The sequence below is a fragment of the Aspergillus caelatus genome (assembly GCF_009193585.1).
Source record: "Aspergillus caelatus strain CBS 763.97 unplaced genomic scaffold BDV27scaffold_44, whole genome shotgun sequence".
Taxonomy (NCBI): Eukaryota; Fungi; Ascomycota; class Eurotiomycetes; order Eurotiales; family Aspergillaceae; genus Aspergillus; species Aspergillus caelatus.
This window is the reverse complement of record NW_022475307.1, coordinates 17,811-29,990: the sequence shown is the minus strand read 5'-3', so window position 1 is coordinate 29,990 and position 12,180 is coordinate 17,811. Positions and strand designations below refer to the sequence as shown.

At 46.5% G+C, this 12,180-nt stretch overlaps 5 protein-coding genes across 5 annotated transcripts; 3 read left to right on the top strand and 2 right to left on the bottom strand.

Annotated features, from left to right (window-relative positions):
• Window positions 1-743: 743 nt before the first annotated feature.
• BDV27DRAFT_155492 (putative carboxylesterase) lies at window positions 744-2,463 on the top strand (the record flags this gene model as incomplete). Its single annotated transcript, XM_032072152.1, has 3 exons — window positions 744-986; window positions 1,038-1,361; window positions 1,441-2,463. 3 exons carry the CDS (start codon window positions 744-746, stop codon window positions 2,461-2,463), a joined length of 1,590 nt encoding a protein of 529 aa, XP_031929939.1.
• Window positions 2,464-2,638: 175 nt separating this feature from the next.
• On the bottom strand, window positions 2,639-6,843 carry BDV27DRAFT_155491 (uncharacterized protein; the record flags this gene model as incomplete). The annotated part of the gene is made up of 3 exons (XM_032072151.1): window positions 2,639-4,273; window positions 4,326-6,242; window positions 6,295-6,843. The coding sequence occupies 3 exons, from the start codon at window positions 6,841-6,843 to the stop codon at window positions 2,639-2,641; spliced, it is 4,101 nt and encodes a 1,366-aa protein (XP_031929938.1).
• A 776-nt stretch (window positions 6,844-7,619) lies between these two features.
• On the top strand, window positions 7,620-8,955 carry BDV27DRAFT_124707 (NmrA/HSCARG family protein). Its single transcript, XM_032066144.1, has one exon. The coding sequence runs from the start codon at window positions 7,674-7,676 to the stop codon at window positions 8,637-8,639; it is 966 nt and encodes a 321-aa protein (XP_031929937.1). The 5' UTR covers window positions 7,620-7,673; the 3' UTR covers window positions 8,640-8,955.
• A 50-nt stretch (window positions 8,956-9,005) lies between these two features.
• BDV27DRAFT_84478 (uncharacterized protein) lies at window positions 9,006-10,321 on the bottom strand. Its single transcript, XM_032077758.1, has 4 exons — window positions 9,848-10,321; window positions 9,596-9,781; window positions 9,373-9,531; window positions 9,006-9,321 (listed from the first exon to the last, which is right to left on the bottom strand). Exons 1-4 carry the CDS (start codon window positions 10,087-10,089, stop codon window positions 9,177-9,179), a joined length of 732 nt encoding a protein of 243 aa, XP_031929936.1. The 5' UTR covers window positions 10,090-10,321; the 3' UTR covers window positions 9,006-9,176.
• A 419-nt stretch (window positions 10,322-10,740) lies between these two features.
• On the top strand, window positions 10,741-11,772 carry BDV27DRAFT_84465 (uncharacterized protein). Its single transcript, XM_032077757.1, has 2 exons — window positions 10,741-10,872; window positions 10,922-11,772. Exons 1-2 carry the CDS (start codon window positions 10,828-10,830, stop codon window positions 11,453-11,455), a joined length of 579 nt encoding a protein of 192 aa, XP_031929935.1. The 5' UTR covers window positions 10,741-10,827; the 3' UTR covers window positions 11,456-11,772.
• The last annotated feature ends 408 nt before the right edge of the window (window positions 11,773-12,180 follow it).

Genomic DNA, 12,180 nt, shown 5'->3' with positions numbered 1-12,180 from the left:
TTATTCGAATAATATTACCGAGATCTGCGAGATGTGATTCCTGAACTTGATTTAAATGGAGGTGATATTGATGAGCCTCTTTTTACAATGACATACAGTATAAAGTACAACCAAAATCGTTTAATATACCCTTGATCGACGAATTATGGGGAGGCTGGAAGTGATTAGGTGGATCCGGGACTGTTCTCCCGTGAGAGACTAGTAGTCCATATCCACTGCTATTAGCTTTGTATAGTAACACACAATTATCGGTCATAGTAAATTAGGAGAAACAAGCCAGAGAAAACGTAAATCAATCTGAAGAGAGTTCGGTCCAGATTGTCCCGAGGTGCTTGCGGGGAAGCCTGCGGGGGTGTTGATATTGACACCGTCCTCTCTCAAATAATGCATATAATTTGCCCTCTATCGTGACGTAGAAAACTATAGCGACCTCGGAACCTCGTGCCTAGATGGATAATGCTTTGAAGCAACCCACGATGAAAAATCGTGGAATTACTATGCTAGCAGCGTGGAGGAAATTTTTCCGCGAAAGTTGCCATCTGTTAGCTTACTGGAACATGGCCAATTCCATCTGATAGTCTACTCTATCCCACTATCCCCGCATGCAACCATCTTATACTAATTCTATATAAGCATAAGGCCGTGCAACAGCAGGGTTCGTCTGCATTACCCCGCCTGTCAATAAATAGTCGTGTGGTACCAAGTATTGCGTGCCCCCAAATAACGTTTCTTGAAGGCAAAATATGAACTTAGCCATCTTTCTGTCCATTGTATTAACCTTTTTGGCTGAGGCTAAAAATGCTGCTCCCCTTGATTCACCCCGACCGACGATCAAGCTTGACTACGCTCAGTACCAAGGAGTGAGACTTCCGGCCGGAGTAGATCAATATCTGGGCATGCGATATGCAGCACCACCACTAGCAGAGCTTCGTTTTCGGGCTCCCCAAGAACCCGTTCGAATGTCTTCCGTTCAGGATGCATCAGCGGTAAGAGGCTACAGGTCTCTCAAGGAGACTGGTTGTTAATTTGTCTGATAGTTTGGTCCAGTTTGTGTCGGTACCGGCCAGAATGTTACTGAAGAAACAGCCGAGGATTGTCTCTTCATCAGCGTTTTTACCCCATCTAATGCCACACCAGGGTCCAACCTCCCTGTTTGGATGTATATTCAGGGTGGTGCATATGTGACAAATTCGAATGCAAACTACAATGGTACCCAAGTGATAGAGGAATCCGGACATGAAATTATACTGGTTAACTTTAACTATCGTGTGGGAGCACTGGGGTTTTTAGCTGGTCAAAAAGTCCAGCAAGATGGTGACCTCAATGTTGGCTTGCTTGACCAGCGAAAAGCCCTCCAATGGGTAAGAAAGTATATTCACCTGGTAAGGAAACCTACCATTATCCATTTGAGCTATATTCTCCCAGTCTGACAGACTCCAGTTTGGCGGTAATTCAAATCATATCGTCATACATGGTGCGTCGGCCGGCGCAGGCTCGGTGGCCTACCATCTTGCAGCATACGGGGGCCGCAATGACGGTCTTTTCGTAGGAGCAGTGGCTGAGAGTCCATTCTGGCCTGCCCAAAGGAATAGTTCTGAATCCGAGGCACAGTTGAGTCAGTTCATGGAGGCTGTCGGATGCTCAACGATGTCGTGTTTGCGATCTGCCAACATCACAGCCATTCAGAAAGCACAGGCTACCTCACCAGACCCGACAGATCCTACACGTACAACGCCCTCATTCTGGGGTTTCGTCCCAGTTGTGGACGGGACTCTCATCCAGGATCGTCTATATACTCTCTTTGCGAATGAAAAATTTGTCCGTGTTCCATTGATTGTCGGCGGAGACACCAATGAAGGCTCCAACTTCGCCTACAATGCCACGAGTCCGGCCGATATATCCGAATTCTTGACCAGCCTCTACCCTAGGCTAAGCACAAGCCAATTGAAATCGATTAATCGCGCTTATCATGGTATGGAGCCCGTTCCGCTTCATGCAGAATACTTCCCTGCTGCGTCTGCCGCGTTTGGAGATGCTGTTTTCACTTGTCCAGGCATTCAAATGAGCACTCAAATGACAAAATATTACCCTGTGGGCGATGATAAGGTTTGGAGCTATCGATATAATGTGCAAGATCCAGAGACCCTTCACAAGGGCTTGGGAGTTCCGCATACCTTCGAGACAGAGGCCATTTTTGGCTTGGGCTACGGGGGTGGACTTAGCAGCAGCATTACGAATATCAATGCCGGAATTGTTCCTATAGTCATGAATTATTACATTAGCTTTGTGAAAACGTTGGACCCTAACAGTTTCAGAGCCGAGGGCGCGCCTTACTGGATGCCATTGGGGAAAGGAGAGAGACTGAAGATACAGACGAATCAGACAGCGATGGAGGTCATTACAGGAACGCAAAAAGATCGGTGTGCACTGTGGGAGACGTTGGCTCCTGTCATGGATGTTTAGCAAGACTCTGAGAAATTGAATTGGTTCATCTACGATAATCGAGTCTCTGTTCTTAGCTATGTCTAAATGTTCAGTCCACCATGATGAGTTGGGCCAACGGCGATATATTATTTCTCAGCCTTCTCATAGCTATTTTGCCCAGCTGTAACCACCATCCATCTATGAACTCAGAGTATCAGGTCAAATCCCCACCTACCTGAAACTCATAGAAATGAACATGGCCTTTATCAGTTCCGCAAATCAACATGTTGCCGTTTTTAATGCATTGTAGATCTATGCAGTGGGCAGGACGATGTTCAGGTGGTAGCCATAGGATTCTCTGTCCACTGCTGACTGCAACCACCCACCCATCCTCGAACAGAACCTCTGGCTTGCGCGTTGAGGGCTCGCGCTGTAGACGCAGTAGAGCCGGACGTTTCATGGTTTCTCCTTCATAACTCCCGCTTTTTGCATTACACACGTGGTTTTCAGTTTCAAAGCCAGCCCATACTAGCTGCTGACTGTCTCGTGTGAACGCTAAGTGTGAGCAAGACGTTGTCTGCTTCAGAGTGTATTGCAAATTTCCAGTTTTCAAATCCCACAGCGTAACAACACCGCCCCATGATCCCGCTGCTACTTGTTGCTCGTCAGGGGAAAGCTCGATCGCAGCAATCGTCATGTCCGATAGATTGTCCGAATATGGCAGGGCTATCCGTTCGGAATTCTGTGTTGGGTCCCTTTTTCCTTGAGTTAGGTCCCAGAGTTTAAGGGTGTGATCCTCTGAGCCAGACGCCAGTACTTGGCCATCTACTGAAAACGACAGAGAGATGGGTGTGGATGAATGCCCTTCTAAGACCTGCTCGAGGTGTCCAGTACGTGTGTTCCACAGCCGAATGACATAATCCGAACACCCTGATGCAACTAAGTTGCTGTCTCTGGAGAATGCTACTGCTTTGACAGACCCACTGTGTGGGAAAGTGAAGGTCGGCTCTTGAGCTGCTATCTTCCATAATCGAAAGGAATCGCGGGATCCCGAGACGAGCATGTCATTATTAGGGGAAAAGGCCAAGACGTCCTCGATGCTCCCTACCAGGTCCACAAGGGTCTGCTTAAACATACCGGTTGAGGTCTTCCAAATCCTGATAGTTTTATCCCGTCGAGTGTGGGCGAGCAGCTCAGCATCAGGTGAAAAGCTCACTGCTCCGATTTCCGCATCCGTTTCAATCTTGATCTTCGGGTAGGATGCTGATAGGCTTATATTCCATATTGAAAGTGTTGAGAACCCCGCTGTAGAGACTATTAGGTCGTTTCTTGAAGTAAAACCTATTATAGACCTTTCGTATGGATGAGAAATATTTGATTCGGTCCATGTAACGGTATCCCAAACCCTGATCCAGTTGTTCCAGCACGTCGCAACTAGGCGTTGGCTGTCTGGAGAGAACGCTAACGAGCTCATGGAGTTGGAAGATTTAAGCCTTTGTTTTAGTCCCCCCGTGTTTGCATCACATACATTTATAATGCTGTATTCGGCTATTGAACTGCCCCAGGAGCTAGATGCTAGGAGTCGACCATCGGGCGAGAAGCATGCAAAGCGCACATCGGAGGGGTGGTCTAATGACTGTAAAACCGCATCCCACTTCGACTCAATCGAGGGAAACCTTATTACCCAAGCGGGAATCTCCTTTTCAAACTCTCGCCGGATAATGCTCGACTGAGGTGAGAACAGAAGGCCAGAGCTATACAGCTGCAGCGGGGCGGTGCTAGCTGTGTGCTGATTCTTCATGGTAAACCTTTTTGCATCTTGAAGAAACTCATGTAGTATAGAATGTGACTTTCTGGAATCAGCGGAATCATTGGAAAAATAGGGTGAAACGCAGACTTACAGTGGTTAGTGGTTTTAGCTCGTCTAGGATCTCGATACTATCGGGCATCATATGCATAAGACTCAAGGCTTCTAGCCAATGGATGAAATGCTTTTGGAGGAATGAGTAAATCATATCACATGCATCGTACGTGGAATCGCTGTGCTTCAGGTGGTGTACCCAAAAGCGACATGAATATCGGATCGCACGCAGTGGGTCTGGATCTGGGAGGCTGTTCATCTCGAAGATGGAACCTGCATAAGGAAGCTTGTACATGTTCCTTTGTAATTGATCTTCCATGCCTTTCAGTGACAACTCGAATATTGATCGGTGGATGTGTTCGCGGGGCTGGATTTGCAAACGGCTATAGTTATCTTGCAGGTAATCCTGGACAGATTGATGGAACAGATAGACTGTATCTCCCTGGATAGTGAGGAATGACCTGCAGTCATGGACGATAGATCGGATCGAGCCTTCTTCTATTTGAGCAAGCAATGCTATTTCACTAAGGCTCAATGGTTGATTTGCCAATATTGAAATGATAAGAACCCTCTTGCAAGTTTGAACATGACGTTTATATTTTGACCCTTCTAGCCTGGCAAGAAGGTTGTTGTACAGTTCTACAAGGCCATCTGGAATTTCACTAAGAATATCCTCCCACATATGAAGCCCATAATGGCTGAGCTCTTGGCACACCAGTGAAACCCATAGAAAGGTGTTGCTTGCCCGTTTGCGAAGCTCCTTCCTAAGTGCAAGTAGACGGGTTTTATCTTCGGTACATTCTTCTAACCGACCAATGTTCCATTCGATAAAAGCGGTGATTGGTGCATCGAGCGAAATGTTGTCAACCTCAATGGTAGCTCTCAGTATTGTGGACTTGATACTCTTCACTGCTATTTTAATCTCCTCCAGAGGACGACTTGAAATGATTACCTTAACCCTCACGTTGTCTCTTGAGTTCAGCTGTAGTAGCGATCCAAGAAAGCTGATTAGCATTGTCCTAGCCTTATACTCACATTCATCTAGACCATCGAGTATAAGGATGACTGGATCGATCTTATCGTCCTGCAACATTGCTCGGATCAGATCAGAAGCAATAGTAAAGGCGTAATCACCGTCGAATAAATTGTCGCGTGAACCCTGCATCTGCTTATGAACATATTGCACGAGATACGGGTATTGGCTCAGCAATAACCATAGAAGGCTCTTCACTGCCATCAAACTTTGATCAATCTGGCCGTCCTTGTCTTGGAAAAAGAAATGTAGAGTTGTTGGCGAGACGGAGTTAGCGGGGAATGTATTCAGTTCCTCCATGATCCCAGCTAGGAGCATCGTCTTGCCGGTGCCCGCTTGTCCCTGAATCCATAGCAGGTTCGGCGTGTCCTCACCTTCCCAATTCATGAAGTCTTGATAAGATTTCGTCTGAAATACCCATTTATAACAGTCTTTAAGAACCTCATTCTTTCGTGCTATAATGTCTTTGGTTCTCAACAGGGGGTTTACCACGCCCAAAGACTTCAGACACTCGCGATACTCGTCGTCAACCCCATCACGCGTTTTATTTTTGGCGGCCACCCCATCAAGGATCTGCTCCAGCTTGTATTGCTGCAGGTCAGATCGGAGAGCATTTTCTTGCTCATTGATTTTCGTCAGGCTTCCATCCCAGTCATCAACATTGAAAAGGCCACGGACAAAGACCGAAAACTGGTTCTTGTGGTAAAAACAGACACACTTGATCTCATAAAAGAGCATACACTTGTACATATCGAGCATCCCAGTCTCAAGCTGCTTACGGACTTCTTCGAGTCTGTGGTGGCCATTCTCGCTACCAGTCTGAAGAAGTCTATCGGTTATCTTCGAATACCACTGCATCCTGCCAACCACGTGGCTGACCCCATCGTAAAGAGCTTTGGTTGATCGAACTGGATTTGCAATAATCTGGGGGATCAGTCAGCAGTAACTCACAACACTCTTCTAACGAATTCCCTACGCTGAGAGTGGAGGAAACGATTGCCCATGGAAGGGCAGTATGTGGGGTGTTGCTCAGGACGGCGTTAAATATGGGCTTCAAATTCTGCACCACGTCGAAAACCTCGGACGCGCTGTCAATTCGTTTCTGGCTTGCATTGACTTTATCTAGTCCTCTTTGGATAATGCGTTGTAACTGGTCTTCCGTCCATGGTGCATTATCGGCATCGCTTTTGCCTTCATGGACGGGTTCGGCACACACTGATCCATTGGTGGGCTGTCTCAAAAAGATGTCGGATACTAGTTGTTCATAAGTTTTCATGTACTTCTCCTTGACCGGATCCTCTTTCAACTCCTTGTAAGCCCTATTCCAAAGGTCCTCGTGGATTGAAATCAGCCTCCTGTTGTTTTTGTTGTCATCAGGAGTTGGGGAATCAAGCGGAGGCGCTTGCTGCTGTTCAATTGGATTTGTGTGCCTAGGATCTGAACTGATACCCTGGCTGGTTTGATTGGAATGTCTGCTTCTTGATCTAGAGGATATTTTACTCCTCAGCTCATTAAACTTTCTCATGGTTCGGGAAGATTTCACTGCTTACTGCCACCCCGTAGACACGCACAGGTCTACTACCCCGCGTCAGGCTGAGATACGAGGATTTTACCATCTCGAGCCGCGCCAAGACAGCGCACGTTTCTTACGTCAGTCATTTAGAGGGAACTCTTGCTAATCAGACTTAGCGGTATTATAATTTGGCCTGGTAGCTATGAAGAGGTTATTTATCTTATATTGTTTCATTTGACTCTGTGTTTTGTAATTAGTCGAAAATGTAGCACCGACTCAAGATCCTTTTCTCTCTTTATAATTTTGATTGAAGTAGGATCCTCACTATTGATATTAATTATCTAAACTTATTAAGACTTAAGAGAAATTAAAGCTTTAATAAATTAATTAATCTATATCTTTTATTCAGACTCTCAGTCAGTAACCCATGAGACAAGATGATACCCTTATATATTTGGCATCCAATCTCTAATAAATATTTATCTTAGAGCCGATTGAGTTTGACTACTGATTAAAAGAATATTAAATTGATATTAAGTTACAAGTACTTTAGAAAGTTACTTAGAGATAAAATAATATATAAAAGTATAAAAGAAATAGTATTTTATTAGTAATAGATTAGGTAAATAGCGTAAAACTTAAGTATTTTGTGACTGACAATCAGAGTATTGAAAACTGATTATTAAGCACTTCAAGGGTGGCGTGACCTCGAAGTAAGGTCTAGAGAGATAATAAATATCGAGACGTGGTCCCAAGACATACTCACATTCTCTAAGACCATCATTTCCTCTTGTCACAGTTGCAGCATTACTTCTCATCCGGCTATCATCACCTCGTACACTATGTCTCTGGCTGTCATTGTTGGCGCTACTGGCACCCAAGGTGGCTCAGTTGCTCGTGTCCTGGCCAAAGATCCCTCATGGAAAGTACGAGGTCTTACTCGCAACGCAGCCAGCGCCAAGGCCAAAGCACTTGAGGCTATAGGGGTTGAAATTGTTGCTGCCGATCTGAATGATGTCGGCACCCTACAGGCAGCCTTCAAGGGCGCTACTGCTATCTTCGCAGTGTCTGATTTCTGGACTGCCGTATTCCAGGGTGGCATCGATACTGCACAGACGGTAGAGCTTCAGCATCTCATCAACATTGCGGACTCGGCCGCCCAAATCCCGACCCTCAAACACTTGGTCCTCAGCGTTCTGCCATCCTGCGACAAACTCTCGGGGGGGAAGCTGCCATGCCCGCATTGGGATGCAAAGGCCAGGGGTGCCGATTATGTCAAGACATCGCTACCGCAATTGGCAGCGAAGACGACGTTTGTATGGACAGGATTCTATTTAGATAACTTTGCCAATCTGCCCTCAATGCAACCCCAACCATTCTTGGGCAACTACATTCTGGCCCAAGCCTCAAAGCCTGACGCGATCGTTCCTTGTGGCGGAATCGTGGCGACGAACACTGGCATTGTGGTCCAGGCAATTCTATCCCAGCCAGAGAAAACGTATGGGAAGTATGTACCCATTATCACCGACCTTATCTCCTGGACCCGGATCGCGGAGGAATGGAGCAAAGCTGCTGGAAAGACGGCAGTGTATGCCGAGCTGACCGATTCAGAGGCGACCAAAGCATATGGCCCCCTATTTGGACCAGAGATAGCCAGCCAGTTGCGGTTTAGCGAGCAGTACCCGGATTGGAACAAGTTCTACCCCGAGGAGACAGTCACCTTGAAGGAGCTCGGCGTCAAAGACAAGGTTGTTGGCGTTGCCCAAGGTCTTGAGTTGCTCAAGGACCAGATCATTCCTAGACCCTGAGCAGACTGCACAACTTTTCCACGTTGAATCCTACTAGAATATTTCATTGAAAATAAGCACAAAGCTTACGTCTCATGAACCATTTTTCTATCAAGATCTGGAAGCAAAAGAGTGAATAATCGTCTGGTTTCTATGACATGGAATTCTTTAGCTCCCATTATCTGTGTTTAGTACAGTCTTTGGAAAGTTAGTAATTACTAAATGGTTGAGCTCATTGGAGACTTTTATCGGGTGATATTTTACCCCAGATGGTAAGCTCTGAACAGTCTTATTTGCTCGTTGATGCTAGTATTAGTCTACGATAGCTACCGAAGGCCGACTTCTTCAAGTCAATCATAAATATTCTATTGGGAACTGGAGTAGTCCAAGCGTCATGTAAATTGTTTGTGGGTAGGATGGGTACTCAGACATCTGCTGAGTCTTTCCAACACCTTTAGGTTTCGCAAAGATGTTTCCTCATACCAATTGCGTACAAGGGCTCAAACGAGTAGCACACACTGTACATCCAACCATACTCCTCTCACAGAAGCGAACTAATTACTTACCAACATAGTTGAACTTGTTGTTTTTCTCATCATACTGATATGCCCATTTCGCCGGGTCGAAGCCCCAGTCCCCCGCAACATTCTTGTTCTTATCGCAAACACTCTTATCACTGCTCCCCAGAGCCTTACAGTAAGGACTAGTGTCTTCTTAGTAAACCGCATATGATCATGATACTGGATACTCTTACCCAACCGCACCAGTGAATTTAGTGATCTGAAACCATGTACCCTTGGTCTCCTTGGGCTTACTAGGATCAAATTGCGTTACTTTGTTCGCTGAGTAGAAGCCGTTTAGAACACCGCCTTGGGAGTTCTGAGCAGCGAGGTTGACGGGTGCAAGGATGGCACTTGATCACATCCGAATTAGCTGACAACAACACATTGATAGGAGGTCTAATGAGTTTAGCCTACCTTGTTCCGCCTTGAAGGGAAGAAGCGAATGCGTATTCTTCAGGTGACTTGAAGTCCTGTGCGCTCCAAGACGGATTCTTAGGTGGAAGGGCCTTGATGCCCCATTTCTGAGGATCTTTGAAAGGCCCTTTGTTTGCGCCGCTCCGATCGCGATTGCCATTTTTTGTCTTTTCGTTCACACGCTGCCTAGGCGTGCGGTATATGTTAGTCAAACATACGTGTCACAAAGAGTCTTAATAGGGGGAGACATACAGGACATGGGGAGCGCCCTTGCATAGGATAGCCCAGCAATCGACGTCAAATGGTAAAGCACTCTGGCCTTTAACCTCCAAGTCCGCCTTTATGGGGTCGCTCTGGCTATCACCGCTTCCTGTTTTAAGGGCGACATTTTCGACTCTCGTGGCGTTAGGCTCGGGGTTGACAGGCACTGCTAGCGCATGCTGAGTGCCAAGCACATAAAGTGCGAATACCAAGAGGGACTTGGTAAGCTGCATTCTGAGAGCAATCTTTGTCCGGACCTAACCAAGTCTAGCAGGTTGGATAGGCTTTAATCGACTGCTCTAGGGAAACCCTCCACCTTTTATCACCCAAGATGATGAACTTCAATGCATACAGCCGCACCGCTTTGCAGCCCCCAGCTACCTAGAATCAATAGTGCACTGGGGGCTGGATTTCATGTGCAGGCAGGTGACACCCACAAGGGGGTGAATGTAACGTTGGCTTTACTGTGAGTGGAATGAATCTCGTCGTCGACGCAAGGCTCGTCAGCTCATTCAGTTGTTGATATCGTAAGCGACGGACCCTCGGGCAATCGGTCATATTAGTGGTTGGTGTGGGTAGGACACAGAAAAAGCAACGATTTTGTGTAAAACAGAACCAATCAGATGGAGGAGTGGCGTGGTGGAATGCGGTTTTCTCATACTCAGCTGAAGTGCTTCGTCAGGCTGATCACGCAGTTCTTGTGTCTGACATGCAGGTAAGTTACTTGCTAGTACCTGGCCCTCCTTCCTTCGTCTCAGGCGAAACAATAGGTCCTTCCGATTAGTTAGGGTTATTCTTGACCTTATGGGCTGACTAACCCGCCCGTGGGGTTAGAAAGCGGGGGACCTGGGGAGTTCAGTCTTTCTTTTCTTTTCAACTCGACTGCCTATTTCACTATCGCCCACACGCACGCTCTCTATCCTATGAATCAAAACACCCTTTAACTATTGGGTAAGAGCGCCAAGCCTACCATGTCCGCCATCCTCCTGTTCTGCACTTCAAAAGTCCGCGCGAGCGTTCGTACTCCCATACAACAGTCCAAGACCACTTACTAAACCTTTCCAGGTAATCAACCGACTGATGACAGAATGTGCTATACCTGACGACGCATTCAACATCTTTAGTCTAGTCCGCACCCCAAACCAGGAAGCCTTAGACGAATGGAATACTCAGACCCCCGTCCAAGACTTCAACACCGGCTTTGAAGGTAAAAGCGACGACGAGCTGCGCAGATTCTTCCAAGATCGCCTCGATAAACACACTGATACCCAGACAACGAGTATTTCTGACTCGTGGTTTGCGGTGCTGGACGATAAATCGCCGTCACAGAACGCAGTGGCCCTACACTATACATACGACAAGTCAAGCTGGGGACCAAATCCGATTCCTGGGTCTGCAGAGGTATTCGATGATGTGATCTGGTGGAAGTGGAGGGTGCCCTTCCAGTCAGCTTGGACGTTCTGGAATGCGGTCGGCAGTATTGGGGCTGATGCTATTGAAATCTATTCAAGGCCTGAGTATACGAGCTCGGACGGTGTTCTGCAGACGGAAATTCCCGAAAAGATCATTAATGGGGAGATTGAGGATCCACATGCTTAGCCCCCTTTCCCTTATTTCACCTTCTTATCTTCTCCTTTTTTTTTTTTTTATAGCAACCAGCGGCACTTCATCATGGATGTCATTGGATTGTAGTGAACCCAAGAACGGTGCTTATATGGTTGATACCTGAGCTCAGCTCTCATACGTAATGGAGCAGGTTGGTTTTTTTTCGCTTTCTTCGCTTCCTGCATCTATTAGATTGTAATATGGAAATAAGGCCGAGACAGCTGTTGAAACATTGAGGTAATACTACCAATACAATGAGGAAATTCGTTGGGCTATTGTATGTTACTACATGTTGGATTGTAGGATTGGGGAGTCTCACAGCCCAGGTTTTCTGGTAGGTAAGGGCGTCATCAGGGAGTTTCGAATTCGCCTTCGGTGATTTGGATGTCGGCCATTTTGATATAGAAGATATGTTACGAATTTGGGAAAAATATCTTATGAGAGTATGATAAATGGAAGTTGCAAGAGAAAGATGGAGGTTAACATCGACTGATTTATTAAAAAGATTAACCGGCACGCTGGACGGGCTCCGGTATGGGTACCCGCTACCTAACTCAAGAGGCGTTTATCTATGTATTAACGTATGTCCTATGTGAGATTGAGGCATATTTTCAATCCGCTCGGAGAACATTTCTTAGCGCGCCATCAACATCCATACACATGGCCCTGGCATCCTGAGCTTTTTACACTATTATAAGTGTTGGAGGAGGAGGGGGGGG

Coding starts and splice junctions, on each gene's coding strand:
- BDV27DRAFT_84465 (XM_032077757.1), top strand. CDS start 10,828: ATGTCCGCCATCCTCCTGTTCTGCACTTCAAAAGTCCGCGCGAGC. Junction 10,873..10,921: donor CTTCAAAAGTCCGCGCGAGC/GTTCGTACTCCC, acceptor AAACCTTTCCAG/GTAATCAACCGACTGATGAC.
- BDV27DRAFT_84478 (XM_032077758.1), bottom strand. CDS start 10,089: ATGCAGCTTACCAAGTCCCTCTTGGTATTCGCACTTTATGTGCTTGGC. Junction 9,782..9,847: donor AAGGGCGCTCCCCATGTCCT/GTATGTCTCCCC, acceptor CCGCACGCCTAG/GCAGCGTGTGAACGAAAAGA. Junction 9,322..9,372: donor AAATTCACTGGTGCGGTTGG/GTAAGAGTATCC, acceptor AGAAGACACTAG/TCCTTACTGTAAGGCTCTGG.
- BDV27DRAFT_124707 (XM_032066144.1), top strand. CDS start 7,674: ATGTCTCTGGCTGTCATTGTTGGCGCTACTGGCACCCAAGGTGGCTCA.